Genomic DNA, 18381 nt, shown 5'->3' with positions numbered 1-18381 from the left:
GGGTGGACAACATACATTTAGGCTACATAACTTTAGACCAATATATTTTAACAAATCGGATCTGCATCAAAGAATGGATCTACCACAAATGTTATACCGTATACGCCCCCCCCCCCGATTAGAAAAGCAAAGAGAAATATAATTGGCAGCTCAGAACATGTGATCAACAACCAACCATATGCAATTGAATAGTGAGGACAACAGAAACAGTCCTTTAGGGGAAAAAATGATGACACCATATTTTCCGCAACCAGATCATATTGTCTTATGGCATCAAATGTTATATTTAGTTATTTATCACAACATGCCTCCATCCATCCATCCATCCATCTGCCTATCCATCCACCAACACCCCCACCCCCAAGTCCATACAGCTCTCTTTGGAAGTCATTCTCTTCTTGAATGTCTGTGTATTCAACAGGTTTAAAGATAAAGAAGAATATGAACGTAGAGAAAAAGGGTTAAAACTTGGGGGGGGGGGGGAGGGCAGTCCATTTATGTTCCATCCAAGGTTATTAAAAATGTGTTGCGATAAAACAAAGCCACTGATGATATAAAACACAACTGTATTGATAGTAAGTAAATAGTGAATTGATGCAGAATTTTAAATAAAAAATAAAGACATTTTTCTTGCCTTCCTCCAGGTGCAGTATATCTGTCCTTTGGTTGTATGGGATTACATTATGGTCCTGGGCTATAACTGCTCTGAGTTGTGCAGCCAACTATATTCCTTGTAGGAATGCTTCATGCACAGTTAACATTTTAGAAGCTATTATGAAACGCACAGGTTGAAAAAGGGGGCAGCACATTTTTTCTCTTTGACCAAATGTACTGGGAGAAAGGAAGTTTCCTATTCTTAGGGCGGAAAACAGCATTTGTATCTGTAACAAGGCTGGCAACAGTTGCAAAGATATTTGGGTTACGCTTGCACAAAGAGAAAGATAATTAGACAGAGAGTGCGATGCACCATAACAATGAAAGAGGATGAATTGGAAGCTTAACAACATAACTCTTCGATTTTCTGAAAATACAACCTATTGTAAGGGTGTTGGATGCAGAGGGATAGCACTTCAGTCAGACACTTAAATGCAGCGTCAAGACAATGGATGTCTCCATTCCCCAAACAGTGAACGTTTCTTCCCCTTCTTCCCCTTTGCACTTAGCACTTCCTAAAAACCTGCAGCAGAAGATCTTTCAGGCCTTTTCAGCAGGTTTTAAGAATGCACAGGGGGCTGCTAACGACAGAAGGCATCACTTCCCTTGTAGATTTGTTGAAAAAAAGAGTTTTTTCAATGGAACAATCCTTCTGGACACTGACTGCACAAACTTTCTTCACTACTTTATGTGAGGGGTTTAAAGGTACCAAAGGCAAACTGAAGCAAAAAAGAGCACAGAGGGAAGCACAAAAAACCATAATATGATTCATTGTTATCCCATCCTCAACCTTTCTATTATGTATGTATGTATTTATGGAATTTATTTCTTGCCTCTTAATCCATCAGGGTCACTGAGGTAATGTAAAAGGAGTTAAAATATTCAAAACACTAAATACACAATTAAAACCAATTAATCTCCCCATTAAAATTAGTTCTAAAATGGCCAGCAACTAGAAGACAGTGTAAAACGCAGCTAAACAAAATTAGAGAAGTCACCCCCAATTTTAAGATCAGGCAAAATAGCACAGCCTTCACCTCCTGCCGCAAACTCAAAATGGATGCAACCACTTTGTCACTGTGGAAAGATTTCCACAATTAGGAGCGGACTACAGAGAACTTTGCTGTGTATCAACCAACCTAATCTCTCAAGGTGGTGGGATATATAACAGGGCCTCTTCTGATGATCTCAAATTCTAGGTAGGCTTATATGGATGAATCAAATTATCAGGTGACCTTGCTTGGCTTTATAGCTAAGGACCAACCATTCAGGGCTTTATAGGTGAAGGCCAGCCAAAAACCAAGCTTGGAAGCAAACTGGAAGCCAGTGCACTTCTTGTAAGACTGATATTCTATGGCCTCTAAAACGTACGTTTTCTAGTAGTCTGACCACTTCATTTTGCACTAACTGCAGCTTCCAAACCTTCCTGCATTATAATACATATATCTGGGTATAAATAACACATAAAACATTGTGAACAGCTCAGTAAATATGGCACAGTAAATATGGTCCATTTTTACATCAGTTCTTATACCGTCCCCCTGGGATATGTTGACAGAATTCATGATTGCAGTTACAAAAGGATAGCTATAGTTCTGTACTCATTACTGATTCATATTCACAATCTCTATGCATTGAATAGAGAATACATAAGGACCATAAAAGTCCTGCAGTTTTGAACCACTGTATAGCAGCTGTTGTGAGTGACAAGCATCTGTTCCCTTGTTGATCGGGACATAGGCGACTGATGTTTCCATAGCCTTCCCATGAGGAATCCCCGCTGTAAGGGAGAGTTAGAATGTTGATCCTATTTTTGATTGTTGCGCCAAAAATTACTCACACAAAAAGTGTGGAAATGCTAGTTTGTTGTTCCAATCATCATCAGAAAAAAACCCAGTCATTTGAAGTAGCAGGATATGGGGGTTGCTGGGCCAGGAGATGCCTATTTAGCTATGCAAGTAAGGTAGTTATGAAAATCAAGTAGTGATTCGAGACTCTGCTGCCCTGGAGAATGGGATGCAGAACAATGGCTTCAAACTTCAGGAAAAGAGATTCCACCTGGACATTAGGAAGAACTTCCTAACAATGAATCTCTGCCCCAGAGTGTGGTGGAGACTCCTTCTTTGGAGGCTTTTAAACAGAGGCTGGATGGCCCTCTGTCGGGCATGCTTTGAATGTGATTTTCCTGCTTCTTGACTGGGGGTTGGACTGGATGGCCCATGAGGTCTCTTCTATGATTCTGGCCATAGTTTCTATAGTATTCATAAGAAAACAGCAAACAGTGCCACCACATTATTTCACATTGTTCCCCGAGTACATGTATTTTATTTTATTTTACTTGCTCACAAATTGTCCACCTGCTATTAAGAAAACCCTTTGCTGACATGTTGAACTCTACATACTGCCAATTCTTTAATCATTTTAAAATTCATACACTCAAAAGGTTCGGTCATCCATTTTATTAATTAATATTCTTTAACACTGGTTTCAACCTTCAAGATCTTCCAGAACTAAATTAAAATGCTGCTGCCATAAGTCACATTATTCTCAGTGCCCTACAAAATCATTTTGAAATAGTATCCATGCTTCGAACATAACCTACTGGTCCAATGAGAATTCGGGGCTGACAGTGTACCATAGAATTTGTACAATTATTTCCCTTTTCACAAAATACAAAGTCATTTGCAGTGCATTTTATATTAAAGACATGGATAAAGCATTTTAAAAATGCTTCAGATACAATTCATGCCAATGCTTTCATAATGTGTATGAAAACTTCAGAAAGACATCACATTTGTAATAATGACCAACAGTGTATGCATAACAGATATGCATAAACCAATGACTGCTTTTCACAGGCATTAAATGAATGATTATGCATTGACTCCATCCACCCAACAGTTTTATCTGTAACAACAAAATGGCATGAGAATAGTTCAGCACAAGCTGCTCGTTCTCAGGAAAAACAATGACAGGACAGACAGAAGGTGGAAAACAGCCTTACCATCATCGAGTGAAGAAGAATTACCCATGGTAAAGGGATGTAAATGGGGAAAGCTTGAAGAAATGTGAGTGGAAAGGAAAAGAAAGGCACCACTGGAAATGTAGAAAAAGAAGAGAAAAGGAAAATAAAGTGTGAGGAGTAAAGGGAATATAGATTTCTACAGACACACTTAACAATAAGACTAACAACCTTTTCTTAAGATATAGGAGGAACTGCAAGCCACAGATAAAGCTAGGGACATACCTTATGCGGTGGTATTTAAATGAACAAACAAACGACACACATTCAACCAATTCAAGCCACCATTCATTGATTAAGTAATCCTGCCCCATTAGATATAAATATTCCCAAGTCTTCTTGCCAAGAAAATGACATCAAGCACACACATCCTCTGGGAGCCATGTTCACACACAAATGATGACGCTCTACTTCCGGTTGACATGATGTTAAACACAGCACTTGCCTGCCCAAGCTAATTCCAAACTATGGCAATAACATAATTCCCCTATCCACCTCTGTGAACATAATACAATGCAATTTTTGGTTCTGTTTTACAAGACAAGCTTCCAAATGGCTAACACTTCCGAACCAATCTTTGCTCAATTTATGCCAGAAGCAGTGAAACTGAACGCCTATTTCTTTCTTGCTGCAGTCCTAGTGGTTTAAACACCAATGGCAATTGTGTGAACATTTGTCACCACATATGCATTTCATTTTAATTCCATCTGCCCTCAGTCTGTCCTCAGTCCATTTTCACACACAAATCTGAGCACTTCTCTGTCTTCCATCAAGGTCAGTTGCAACAGTTCAGTTCCACCAACAATTAACTTAATTTTCTACTCCTTTTCTTCCTCCTCAAATTATATACAAAGCATCTTGAAACAAGTTGTGTTCTAGTATGATAAGCAAGCTGCATTGTCCTCTGACTCTATTCTGTTTATCTTCTAATATGCGGCTGGGTGTCTCCTTAATAAATACAAAATATTAAACAAACAAACAAAACCAGATCAGACATTGTCACGCTCTAGAATACTGTGTTTATTTTGCTCTTTCAGTTTTGAGTCATTAGGAGTGGATTTGTCATGGCAAACTGCATGCTGCTCTGATCTTCATTTATGCTTAACAAAATGTTGCAATCCTGATTCAACTAATTTACTCCCAGCAGGAAAAAAAACCTTGTGAATAACCACAGTGTTGTGTGTTAAAATTTTCATGGTTCTTCTCAGCTGTTTTTATGTGTACTAAAAGAAGCCTTTGTTCCAAATGTAGCAATTTGATAAGATTGTTTTATTATTTTATTTTATTATTTTATGTTAGGTTTTATATTGTTTTCATATGTGAGATTTCTCTGGGATTTTATATTGGTATTTGTTTGTTTTATAGAGGCATTGAATGTTTGCCATTGTATGTTGGAATCCGCCCTGAGTTCTCCTGCATCACACTAGAGAAAAAATCCACTTAAAATCCAGTTTCTGCCTCCTGCAGAATTCTGAGGTTTGTAGTTTAGTAAGGCTGTTAAAGGCTCCTCCCTAAACTACAAACCCCAGAATTCTACAGGAGTCAGAAACCGGATTTTAAGTGGATTTTTTTTGTAGTGTGATGAGGGAGATTGGGCACAATACAAATAAAATTATATATATATATATATATGATATTTAGAAATTCAACCCTTTATCCACTGCTACTGGTAAGATCTCTCACCATTTTCTCATTGCTAGAATCTTACCATTACCAGTTGTTAAATATAATATTTAGTTATGCAAGTAATTCTATAAATTATAAATGGCTTATAAAAGCACTCTGCATCTCGCTGGCACTTAACACAAAGCAGAAAATACCATGTATCTATAAAAACACATTTGATATTTAGGTCCTGTAAAGAAGAATAAAATGTTCCCATTTCAAAAGTCATGCAATTTTGTAAATTATTGATCCTTTATTATTATTATTTTAATATACACTATTTATTATTTGGAATTCATTTGTTACTTTTCCAGTAAATGTTTTGCTGAAAAAAGCACACTGCATTGCCTGAACAGCCATCTTTCTTACAAACTTTTACTGAAAAGGAAAACCATAATGAACAGACACAAAAAGAAATCAGAAATGTAATTCTTTGACATACTGGTAACCTCACTCTAAACATGTTTACCTGGAATTAAGTCAAACTTAATTCAATGGAACTTACTTCCTAGTGAATATGTGCAAGGTTTCAACTTAATTATTAAAAACTTAATTTTAAATATTAATAGAACAGTTGCAATGAAGGGCAAAACTATCAAATCTGAAAAAAAGCGAAGACTAATTGCTGAAGCTGAACATTTTACCAATGGTGCGCTCTAAAAAGAAACCACAACATAAAAATAACAGTGCATGCTACCAATGAAGTGCAGTAATGCTTACAATTTAGGATACAAAGACTCTGCCTCTTACAAAAACACGTCTGCAGCAGCACAGTTGTCAGTGGACTGAGTGACTGAAGCAGATGACACTGAAATACTTCCATGCAAAGTGTCTCTGGGTTTGCTTACAGATATGTGGCCACCTCACTTTCTAGCAGAAGTCTACTACTTCACCACCCAAGGACATCTTCCTTATGGATCACAGATTTGCCGAAGCAAAAAAAAATGTGATTGTTCCTTTTATTGTCTCAAAGCAATTTAAGTGCCAAGTGCCTCTGGAAGTCCAATCCATTTCTTTCCAACTTCAAGGATGTACATCTACATTTGAAATGACAGCAACTACTTCAGGTAATTAAAAAAACTAGCTTTTAAATACTCAAGGAGCAAAATGATTTACACAACTGAACAAGAGATCACAAACATTTAAAATATTTTCAACGAATTATCTCTTATTTTATAGATGCAAATGATAATCAGTAAATGTGCCAATTGATTAAGAGTTTTTAAGCATTTTATGATCGCATTATCACTGCAAAGTTTATGTACATTTAAAAGGTAGGTCAAGTATAAAAAGCAAGACTTACCAATGTCATTGCTTCTTTCTGTTGAGTCCTTTTCTAAGGTGCTGGACAATGTACAGCCCACTAGGTCAACTTTTGGGATATCACTCCTGCAGCCAGAAGCAAAAGAGACTTTACCCGGAATTCTTAATATAGTAATTTTTAAACTTATATCTTACAAACTGGAGGGAAGAAGCACTCCACGCACAGAATATCTGAGTGACTGCTGACTGTCAGGCAAAGCTACCTCTTGTAAACCAATGTGCTGCTCGGATTAACCTTATCTTGTTTCTCCTTAACACCTGTCAAAAGGGCCTATTTTAGACATGCTAATGTCCAAATAATTTCTGAAATTCAACTGCATCTTGAGATGGACAAATTCAGAAAGGATACCTTCTGAAGAGCAATTTTAAAAATAATAATTCTGCCCTTCAAATCACAGTTATGTGAAAGGCAGAATGTGCTGCAGATCCATTAATGGAAAAAAATGTATGAAGTGTCAAGCTGTGATAATGGGGTTTAAGCTCTCCCCAGTTCTGCTTCTAGCTACAGCTTCTTCAATATGATTGGTTTCCTCATTGAGATTCTAATTACTAATGGCCTTTTTGCTGACAGTTTCAGATGGGGTTTGTTTGCCTTTGCAAGCCTGGATAAGCACTAGAAAAGAACACTGTTTATTGGAAAGGAAAAGAAACAACAGTATAGTAAATTGTATCTTATACATTATGTTCCTTTATTTTTTCAGCATGCTATGTACTTCTAGAAATCATCCACTCACTTTATTTTAAAAAAGGTATTTTTTCTATTTGCTGTACATTTAGCATTTTTTTAATTCAAAAAAAATATTGAATGCCATATTTCTCAAAAGCTTACTCAGTGAAAATGGATTGTGGGTTGTACAGGCATGCCACATCATTGTCTCATTCTTTCTTTAGCTCAAGACGTAGGATCCTATAGCAAATACTATTAATCTTCTGAGGAAATATGAAATTGCTTTCGGGATCGTATGCAAAAGTCATAGTCTCTGGCAGTCTGACACCTACCCGATGTTTTGGACTCTAAAAATCAACAACTCTAGCCCCTGAAGTCAGAGTATTTAGCTGAAAATATTTGGGGGACAACATGTTGGGGGTGGCTGCACTAAAGGAAATGCAAAATCTTGAGCTTCCTGTCTTATTTAGTTTCTCTTTCAAAGCCATTTTTGACAAGCTGCTCTACTTCTAATATTTAGTATTGGTGCATTCTTACAAAAAATAGCAATGCAATTACTGAGACAACAGTTCATTTGCATCCATCATAGCTTTGGAGCAGGACATTGCAATTCCATACTCTTTAGAACCCATAAATACAAACATAGTTTTCTTTCATCATTATCATCATCATCACCACCACAATGATGAGATCTGAGATCTGACTTCCTAATCCCTTCAGCCTCTGTTAACAATTGAATAGCCTGCTATCTTTATACTGTTCTTATGGTTTTAAATTATGTTGATATCAAATATTGTAAAATAGCTGACAACCAAAACTAGTGAAAATGACAGTTTCATCAAGTCAGGGACAGCAATGGTTTCCTACAATAGACTGACAGTCATTAAATATGGTAAAATGTAATAAAATCCACCAAATGTTTGTCTAAGAATAGAAATGGCCCAGAACTACCCAAAGCCATCCAAGGTATTCTGGCAAATGTGACAAGGACTCCCACAAGGACTCTTGCCCATACTGGGTAATAGAAGAAAACAACAAAAAACCCCAAACACTTCAAATTTGCTGGCCTTTCAGGACACCATATGCCTTAGATGGCCATCTTACTCTGTCTAATGGCAGGGTCAACTCTTCTGAGAATAAAGGCAGTACTGGATCTACCTCCAAACATTCAATATTTATCATATTTAATACTTTTCATTGTGAATATTTTCAATCACTACATGACTTCTTCCTTCTTTCCTTTCATTTTATCTCTCTCTCTCACGCATTCCTAAACAATCAGGACTTGCAAAAGGAATATGATAATGAGATGTCATAGAGCCAATCAAGACTTGTCTGTGTACAACAATGACAAATCACACTGCCTCTATTCAAAATGGTTATCAGCAGCAGGAAGAGAATATATCCTTCTTCAGCAATCCTTTCATATGCAGTATTCATATGCAGTAGTCATATGCAGCATTCAGTGAAATACAGCAAGATAGAGCATCTTGCAATTGCTACTAGGCATCTAATCACAAACTACTATAATGATTAATTTACAGTCTTTATGCTTCATAATAAAAGTCCACTCCTATAAAAACACTTTACAAAACTGACCAACATTGTTTTATAATTCAGGTGAAAAAATGCTATGGTGCCAACATCTCAATGAAAGATTGGCTTCCAGATTCTTTTCTTCACAAAACAGATTTTGAATAAATGATATAAATCAAGATACTTTATTTTTTAATTTATTTTAGGATTGCTATAATCATTCATTAAACCTTTGCATACGGATAGACTTCTAAAAAGAAAAAAGATGCAATCTAACACATATTTACTGAGAAGCCCATTGAAAACAATGAAATTTACCCATAGGCATTTGTCTAGGATTGCACTAATAAGCATATGTAGACATGGACAAGATTACAGCATAGGTACAATTTAAATGTTCACTATACAACCAATTTCATTTTAAAGAATAGATGGATCAAATACCTTGTATGGGTCATAGGCACAATTGGTCTTTCTGGTCTTCTTGGAGGCAACGTACCAGGTCTGTTCAAAGAATTTGTTTTTGGCGGTCGAGGTTTCTTCGGTGGTATAGCAGGAACAGAAGGCTTCTGTAAATCTAACAGTTTTTGCTCTCTGTCTGGTCTTTCTTCAAATCAATTTCCACCCAAAAGAATAAATATATTTTTAAGTATAATAATCAGAAATGTAACAGCTGCCACTAGTGTCAAAACCTAGTAGAAGGTCAATCTTGCACCACAGCTTAGGTCCAGAGTACAATTACTCTTTCATAATATTTATTCTCTTCTTGTGGCAAACCTAAAAGGCAGCCTGACCTGCACTCTTAAATTAATGATTCTAGAGCCGACTGTGTGGAACAATGGGATTTAAAAATCATTCAATATCTTGCCTTCAGAAATGTTAGGAAAACTTTATAAAGGCCAAGACTGCTCTTGTTATTATTTGAAATACTTTGTGTTTATAACGCATCATTTTAGCACACCCATGACATTCATCAGAGAAGGGTCACGACTGAGCTTCCCTTAACATTTCTGTACTTCTTACGAAGAAAGAATGGCAAAGTAATTCCCGCTTCAGAGAGAGGAGTGCTGTCCTTCTCCAGACTCTTCTTCCACTTCACTGTCACCTCTCAGCAGTAAAAACATCTCATGTCACAAAATAGCTATAGCCGCATCTTTCTATCAACTTTTTTTTGTTCTGGTTCTCTCAAACATAAATAACAAGGTATGTATAGTAAAGTATAGAAATGAACTGTATTTGATCTCTTTCTAAAAATGGTAATATAGATCCAAGTACACTTTTTCATTTGGAAGTACATTTCTTACCTTTCTCTTCTGTTCGATGAGGAAGACATTCTGGTCTCTCAGGAGGTACCTTTCTAATTTCGTGCTTTCGATCGGTGGTAGCTGCCAAGATAGCAATATGATTGTTTAGAAAGGGATAATTAGAAAAACTGAAAAATATCATGTGCAATGTATTCATTTAATGGCTCCCCATTATATTGGACCAGACAAAGGTGGTCCATTTTTTCTTTCTCCTGTTTGCACTGAATATTTAACATTTATGAATAAAATAAGAACCACATTACAGCAAGGACTTGGATTTTGCTTATTGTTTGTTTCTCTGTCCTTCATCGGCTAAGGTAGCAGACAAACACCACTGAACCATTTTGTAGCAAGATCTAACCAGCATGTTAAGTTATGAATTTTAAATTTAATATTATATTTAATCTTGGTACTATATATTTTAATATATGTATTTATGGTATTGTGTTTTATATGGGTGTTGTAATCATGTTATACCCCACCTTGAGCTAAGAGAAGATGTGGTAAACAAATACAACACCATCATCATCATCACAAATTATCATCACCATCACCATCATCATCCTCAATACCATTCTTCTCTACAGACCAGTAGCAAGACTATAGTCTGAAACATCGACATGTGGACCTAGGCTACACTGACTCATATACCCCACTGATAAAGATATCAGCATTGAGATCTGCTGGTGTTCTACATGGGTCAGATTGCTGCGGTAATCCTTTTGCATCTGGCTATGGGGATGTAGTCAGATACTTTTCCAACCCTGATTGCTTGCCAAGAAACATGGAATGGCCATGCAGGGTGGCTGCAAAGGATTTTCAGTAGGAAGAGGCATTCGGTGCTGTGGAGGGAGGAATGTCAGCCCCCATAGCACTTCGAACAGGATGCTCATACATGTGAATGAAACTTACACATGTGTATATCCCGAATTTGCACCCACACTCTAGAATCAACACACTATGAAATTCCCAGCTTGGTCAATATATGGACATGCAATTGCTTTGAGATCCATGCTGGAGAAAAACCCAGGATATAAATGTAACAACATGAGAAATTAATAAACAAAGATGAAAGAGTAGTGGGAGAGCTAGCACAGAAAGACTGTCTATGAGTAATCCACCCACTAAACTAAGGATTATGACTTTGTTTGACAAGTATGCAAAAAAAAAAATCCACCCATCAACAACCCTATGGCCAAAAACCTTCATCATGAAATAATTTTCCATTTATAGAAATACCCTATATATTAGGTTAATCTCATGTATAACTCAAGTGCACATTTTGGGGCCAAAATTCTGGATTTTAATATGATCCGTGGATAAGTTGAGAGGGAAAAGCACCAGGGCTACTTGAGGGAGCCAGTTACTGTTGGCCACTGACATTTTTCCAGCCAGACATTCAAAAAGGTCAGAAGGGGTGCTGTGGCAGAGAGAGTAGAGAAGGTTGATGCTTCTTTTAGCTTCCCCCAGAACAGGCAAAACTCTTGCCTTTCACCACTCTACTCAGAGATGGTTCCTTTTATTATAAGAGCTTGGGTGTAGTACTTATTAAGCAATGAATAGTTAATTTAGTCATTTATTTGACTGAAAGTTTTAGGCTTATATATGAGGATATAGAGTAGGTACATTATGGCCTCCATATCCACAGGGAGATTAATTCCTGAATTTCCTATGGAAACAAGAAACCATGGATAATAGTGTTTATTTCAACACTACTGGAAATTTTTCCATAAAATCACCTGGTGGACCAAGAATATTCCTAGAGAGGACATTCTGTTGGATGCAGGTAGGTGAAACCTTGGGTAACAGTTTTATGGGTATGGTGGGTTCTACTGTATTTATGAAATCTCAGTAAAACTAGATACTGCATTACAAATTTTTCATTTTGATAGTAAACGACTAGTGTTAGTGTTTTCTGTTAACAACCACTAGGTGGCAAAAGAAACTAGGTGGCATTTCTTCCATAGAATGATTTGGAGACATTGGTAACTAATTTATTTCATCGTAAAATTAAAACAAGTTGGTGGTAAAAATGATAAAGCATTATTAAATGCTTGGAAATGCATGACAGTGAATAGATCTGTAACACTTCATAAAGGACAATGTGGAGGTTGTTTCCAAAAGATACCATTTTTTTTAAAACACTGCGTGATAGGTAGCAGATCAAAACTATCAAAATGTATCAAATCACTTTGGTAAAAGGCATGGAAATTGCACTTTATAGCAAAAGAATGCATATTTCTCAGCACATTTTCCCATTTCTGTAAAATTTGTTCAGATGGATTTGGCCCGCTTTGGAAACAAGCTCCACATTAGCCCCATGTTTGTGTAATTTGGTAAAGGGGAACAAGTTTGTTGTTAAAATTTAACTGGGCTAATACTTAACTAGTTCTGCCTATCCTGAGTTTCTCACTGTCATGAATAGCTTTGGAATACCAAGAGCAGAAAATACTTGCAGTGTAACAATTTTTAAATGATATGATAGATACAGTGATACTGAGAGCTTCCATTAAGAGAGAGAAAAGTGGTTACACTCTCTGTAACGTGTATTTACTGATGTTTATTGTATGACAGCAGTGCATTACCTGATCCTTGTTTAAAGGCAGAAGACGATGGAGGAGGTGGTTTCTTGGGTCTCTTCAACAAAAAGCAAAGTGAACACAGAATTACTAATAAGGATTTGAATCAGACAGAAGATTTGTTATGTTGTTACAACTCAATGAGAAAACAAATTCAGTTCCTGAGTCCTTTGCACCCTGGTCCAAACTAGGAAATGAACACAACAAGGCTGACAAACTGAGTTGCAGTTCTGGAACCTGTGTGCTAAAATATGTTGGTTAGTCTTAAAGATGGCAGAAGACTATTTTTAATAAAAATTCTCCTTTACTTTTTAATTTCTCACATAGCACTAATCCATCATAAAGCAGACTTTAAAGGTTTTTCACAGAAGAGATCTGTTATATGCCATTCTTTTCTCTCTCAGATCTATCTACTTCTAATCCAAAAAAGGTTGCTCTGCAAGAATGTTTAAACAAGTAAGATTACAGAACCTTCGGGTACAATTCCCTTATTCAAGAGCCAATTCCCTTGGTTCAAGAGCCAAGTGAGACCCATGAGAAAAACAGGTGCCTACAACTGACAAGTGACAGATGTTATGAATGACTCCGTCTATGAATGCCAAATTTTAACAGCACACTATGTATTATTATGGCAATTTATCTTGTTTATGGATTGTCCTTCAGCCTGACAAAAAACTCCGAAACTGCTTAGGCCTTAATAGGTAAGTACCAGCATGTTCTCATTACAACAGTCTAAATGAGAGATGTTGAAAGCACGGCTGGTTATGGACAGATGTGTGTCCTCCAAAAAGTGGCGCAAATGGCAAGGCTGAACAAAGGCACTCTTGTTCGCAATAGCCACCAGATCTTCTGTGACCTGATATGAATATTCCCAGAAGATGAAGACGTTCTTGAATAGATAGTATATACTGGTATTAGTGTAAGCAGGTTTATATTTTAACATGGAAATGTGTACTGGTTGAGTTTCTTAAGAATGACTAAAAGGACTGAGAGAGAAAGAAGAAAGAAATACAATTTGATTAGAAAAATCATCATAAACACTAATTAAATCTGAGTTTAACTGTTTTTTAAATAAGCTTTCTAGATTCTATTCAATTCAAAGTGACTGCACCCTCATCAGAATATGTGTTGCACTAGGATTACGTGGAAATGTAGTCCAACAATATCTGGAGGGAGTACATGATTTCTACATCTGAGCTGGAGCACTACAGCTTAAGGATCCAATGTGGGGTGTGTGGGAAAACAGTATGCCACGGACCAGCGCCCTATTTGGGTTTTTCTTGCTTTTTTGGAAATTTACTGGTGGCCGACCGATCAGCACCAGTCAATGAAATAGCACTGTCCTAGACAACATCCCCGCAAAAGATGCATTTTCACCTAAGTGGGAATGAACGAAATGCCCATACACTTCATTATTCATAAAAAAACTTTAACGAAATAAGCAAAAAAGAAAGAAGAAAATATGTCCTGTTGCATGTTTGAAAATTAAATGGTTTTCATTAAATTCAGTTTTCCACTTTATGAAAGTTGATCCAACTAACATTGCAGCTTTAATTCAGCTTTTTCTTGGCTAACTTATTTGTACTCTATGGCTGCTACAGTACATTTTAAAGAAAAACTATGATAGACACTTTTTATGTATTTTAATCATTTAATCTTTCAGGGCATTTGTCTTTAATCTCTTTGTGATCGGAGTTTAAGATCTTCTAGGGAGGCCCTGCTCTCGGCCCCACCTCTATCACAAGTGAGGCTGGTGGGGACGAGGGACAGGGCCTTCTCAGTGGTGGCCCCTTGCCTGTGGAACTCACTCCCTGGGGAAATTAGGTCATCAACATCCCTCCTCTCCTTTAGAAGGAAGCTGAAAACATGGATATGGGACCAGGGCTTTGGGTAATCTGGCAGACTGACAAGGTAATGACGACCAGCATTTTGGGAAGGACTATGGTATTGCTGAATGGACTTATGGATTTTAGAACTCGGTGAATGTTGGCCATTAGATTGGCTTTTTAGTTGTTATTGTATTAACTGAATGTTTTAACTATTGTGGTTATTGTTTGTTATGTATTTTATCTGTTTAATTGTTGGCATCGAATTGTGCCGGTTGTAAGCCGCCCTGAGTCCCCCCTAGGGGGTTGAGAAGGGCAGGGTAGAAGTGCCTGAAATAAATAAATAATATAAATTTAATGTTAGTTATGTTATTAGTGTAATTATGTTTTATTTTAATATTTGTATTTTGTTTTCATTTTAATGTTAATCGAATTTGATTATGGCATTAAATGTTTGCCTTTTTGTATTTAAACCGTCCTGAGTCCCTTTAGGGAGTGAGGGCGGTCTATAAAGTTTTTATTATTATTATTATTATTATTACTATTACTATTATTAAAAGAAGGGTGTTTCACTTTAGGATAGGATGCTGACATTTTGTATTTACTTTGATAACATTTCAAAAGACTGGAGTGGTGATGGTGGAAGAATCTGAACAATAACGTAGAAGGTCATGACAACCCGAGAGGCATTTCCACCTTCTTTTTTCTCATTTGAACTCACAGCACTATATATCACCACTCCTCAGAAAACTCACTCCTGATTATTCATCCATTTCAGTGAACTCCACCTTACTCTCAAAGCACACTTTGGTCAAATAAGATTGGTGGAGAGAAAAGAGGTAAACACAAGTAATTATCTCGATCATAAGATAAAGTGATAACATCTGAAAAATTCTTTTTTGATACCCTGTTTCTGTATGACTTGTCATTTTCTATCAATTTGAAACTAAATCCATTAAAATATTCTAGAGGGGGGGGGGAGAAGCATGAATGAAACAAAGGAAACTGAACAGTTCTCTGCTGTATTTGTATTTCATGTTTGATCAACCTGAATGGGGTCAGTCGTTAGTAATTCAATTAGCATGTGATATAAAATGATTGAATAAGTTCCCAAGGAATGTCTTTTAAAAGAAAAAAATGTTTTTAAAAAGAAAAGAGCAACAGGTTTGCATTTAAAAAGTCTGCATTCAAGCATTAAGCTTTGTAAGAAAAGGTAAACTGGTCCTACCTCTTTTTCAAAATCAGAAAGAAGTAGTTTAACAAAGTTGTCTGGAAACACTCCTTTTTTCCCATTGAGCTCTCCTTCCCACCAGCCAGCATCAATGCACTCCTGTGACACATCAAGAAAAGAAGTGAACATAATGAGCATATATTGCAAGACATACATTTTCTGCTGTGAACTCCAACCATAAAGACAGATCTGTGCAGAATACACTTTATTACATAAACAGCTATTTTCACAACAGGACCAAAATGTACATTCTGAAATTGGCAGACTTCTCAGATTCATTTTCCGATAGTAAACTGGAACTGCAATCTAGATAAATTCAAACAGATAAGGTAGTGATAAATGTGGCAATATGTATATAGGACACTTAGGGTGTGGGTGCCTGCATGTTTATATATGATCATTAGTCACAAACAGGTTGTGCTGAACCCATTATGCAAATAGAGTAGAGGTAAAATGAACACCACAAATTTGTGGTATGCCAGAGCACTGAAATAATCATGCCATTCCCTCCAGACTCTTCACTTCTGTTTGGCTCATTTTCTAATTATCTGCAACCCCTATTAAGTTAGAATGGGATGAGGCTGTGAAATACAGTCTTAGGGGTATATGAACCCATCTATATGTGCTACCCTCCAGAGAAACCCATCTGTCACTTATTTCTTCAGTCATTCCCAAACTCACATCAAGTTAGGCTAGGCAGATAAGAAGGAAGAAATGTGTCTGATGGAAAAGAAGCAGAAATCACTGTCTATCCATCCATCCATCCATCTATGGAGCTATCTCATATTTACACACCTAAATGTAGAGTCTATATTTGCAATTTTGACTTTTGCAGATGAGATTATGCATGGATTTGATTGAAAATAATCTCTCTAGGAATTTCTAGGGATTTATGGTAAATATCATGGTGACTTTATGGTGAACATCTTCCAGCCATTTAGGAGGACCTAGAGGACACCTCACCATTAATCTCTAGGTTGACTGGAGGACCCAGAAAATCCTAGAGTGGTGTTCTCTCACATATATAAATCATGCCATTTCTTTATTTGTGATTTTTTATTTTCAGGGATTTTAAAAATCTAAATCGTTTAAAGTTAATTTTGTACGTTTTGAGGCACTGTGTAAGTGCCATTTGTAAGCTGCCTTGAGCCCCCCTTGGGGGTAGAGATCAAACAGGATATAAATAAGGTTAAATAAATAAAAAAATTTTCTGGCCCTAAACCCAGCGAATCCTGTAAATCCAAATGTATGAAACTAACAGTAGAAGCTGCTCTAATAGTATTTTAACTGGCAAGTATAATCAATACAAACTAATTTTGTAGGCTATTAAAGTACAAGTCTTTGATCTGGGTATAACTTGGTTACAGCTACTGCCATTTTTATTTTAGAATGAATTGTATGCTTACTTGAAATCATTGTATTGTTTTGTTAGTGGTCCATAAAGTATGTAGAAAACATTTAAAACAATCTATATGTAACTTCAGCAATATTTAAGTGAAATTGTAATAAGCATTTCCGATAAGAGACTCAACTTGTACTGGTCAGCATAGCAAACATACATCTGAACTATTATACTAGAAAGTGTGATGTAGTGTTTTGACTGTCGGACTGGAAGACAGGGAGGCCATGGAAACCTACTGAGTGACCTTGGGCAAGTCGGATTCTTTCAGAACTAAAGGCAATGGCAAATCCATACTGAACAAATTCTGCCAAGAAAATACTGCAATTGATTTGCCTTAAGGTGACTATAAGTAAGAAATGACCTGAAGACACACAATAACAGTAGTAACAGCAACAATGCAGTAGAAAAAAATAATGTCTTGGATCATCTATAAGAGGATAGATTTTGTTTTAGAAAAAAATCAAAATATTTACAACTTTAACCGCGTAATGCTTAAAAAATATCCTGTTATGAGGAACATGTGAAGTTACTGAATATGCTCTACACAGGGCCATAGCCAGACTTTTTTTTTTTGGGGGGGGGGGGGGGTGTTTGAAATGTTTTTAGCAAATCATGAAGAGTTGTTCCACAACACAAAATAATTTAAATAGTATGGCTCTTTCTATAGTTTTATATAGACTTAATACAGACTTAATTACATCAATTTTCTATTTTAGTTACAAAGTTTCAAGTCTTAAAATAACTGAAAATTACTATTAATTGGTAGTTTATAGTTACAAAAGAATACCACAATGTCTGTTGGAAACACTTGAAAACTGTGTCAATACACTTTGACAGAAATTAGGCTCCATTGATAAACTTCGGTGGACACTCAAGAGCGCAAGTCCATTCAGTCTTTCTTGCCCCATTGTGCTTCTTATAAATGAAGTATACCTACTTTATTTACTGGAAATTTGCTTTGCCATTTTTCCCAACACTCCATGGATAAGAACATCCCCCCCCCCCTTTAATCTTCTTTAATACCTTATTGTTGACGCTCCCTTTTTAAACACAGGCAGTGATCCCATCCATTTATGGTTTTTTCAATTCTGGCCCATCTTCTTGAATCATCCATGTCTAACTCTAACAGTCTTGTTAACTGGCAGGCCACAAAATAATCCTCTAAACTGGGT

General features: G+C 36.5%; 1 protein-coding gene and 1 long non-coding RNA gene across 5 annotated transcripts in view; one reads left to right on the top strand and one right to left on the bottom strand.

The window, feature by feature from the left end:
* The window catches only part of SH3KBP1 (SH3 domain containing kinase binding protein 1), a 204233-nt gene that overhangs the window by 16688 nt on the left and 169164 nt on the right, over positions 1 to 18381 (bottom strand). For all 4 annotated transcript variants that reach the window (XM_060770073.2, XM_060770074.2, XM_060770075.2 and 1 more), the window contains 5 exons: positions 15805 to 15906; positions 12757 to 12808; positions 10172 to 10252; positions 9312 to 9474; positions 6645 to 6730 (listed from right to left, as the gene is read on the bottom strand). In XM_060770073.2, the coding sequence (XP_060626056.2) occupies positions 6645 to 6730; positions 9312 to 9474; positions 10172 to 10252; positions 12757 to 12808; positions 15805 to 15906 (484 nt within the window). The remainder of the gene's footprint in view (positions 1 to 6644; positions 6731 to 9311; positions 9475 to 10171; positions 10253 to 12756; positions 12809 to 15804; positions 15907 to 18381) is intronic.
* The window catches only part of LOC132771718 (uncharacterized), an 83365-nt gene continuing 71174 nt past the window's right edge, over positions 6191 to 18381 (top strand). Inside the window, exon 1 of the long non-coding RNA XR_009631109.2 lies at positions 6191 to 6408. This is a non-coding gene — a long non-coding RNA (uncharacterized lncRNA). The remainder of the gene's footprint in view (positions 6409 to 18381) is intronic.

Source organism: Anolis sagrei, chromosome 3 (genome assembly GCF_037176765.1).
Source record: "Anolis sagrei isolate rAnoSag1 chromosome 3, rAnoSag1.mat, whole genome shotgun sequence".
In the NCBI taxonomy this organism is placed as follows: Eukaryota; Metazoa; Chordata; class Lepidosauria; order Squamata; family Dactyloidae; genus Anolis; species Anolis sagrei.
Note: the sequence above shows the minus strand (reverse complement) of the source record. Positions and strands in the feature narration are given on the sequence as shown.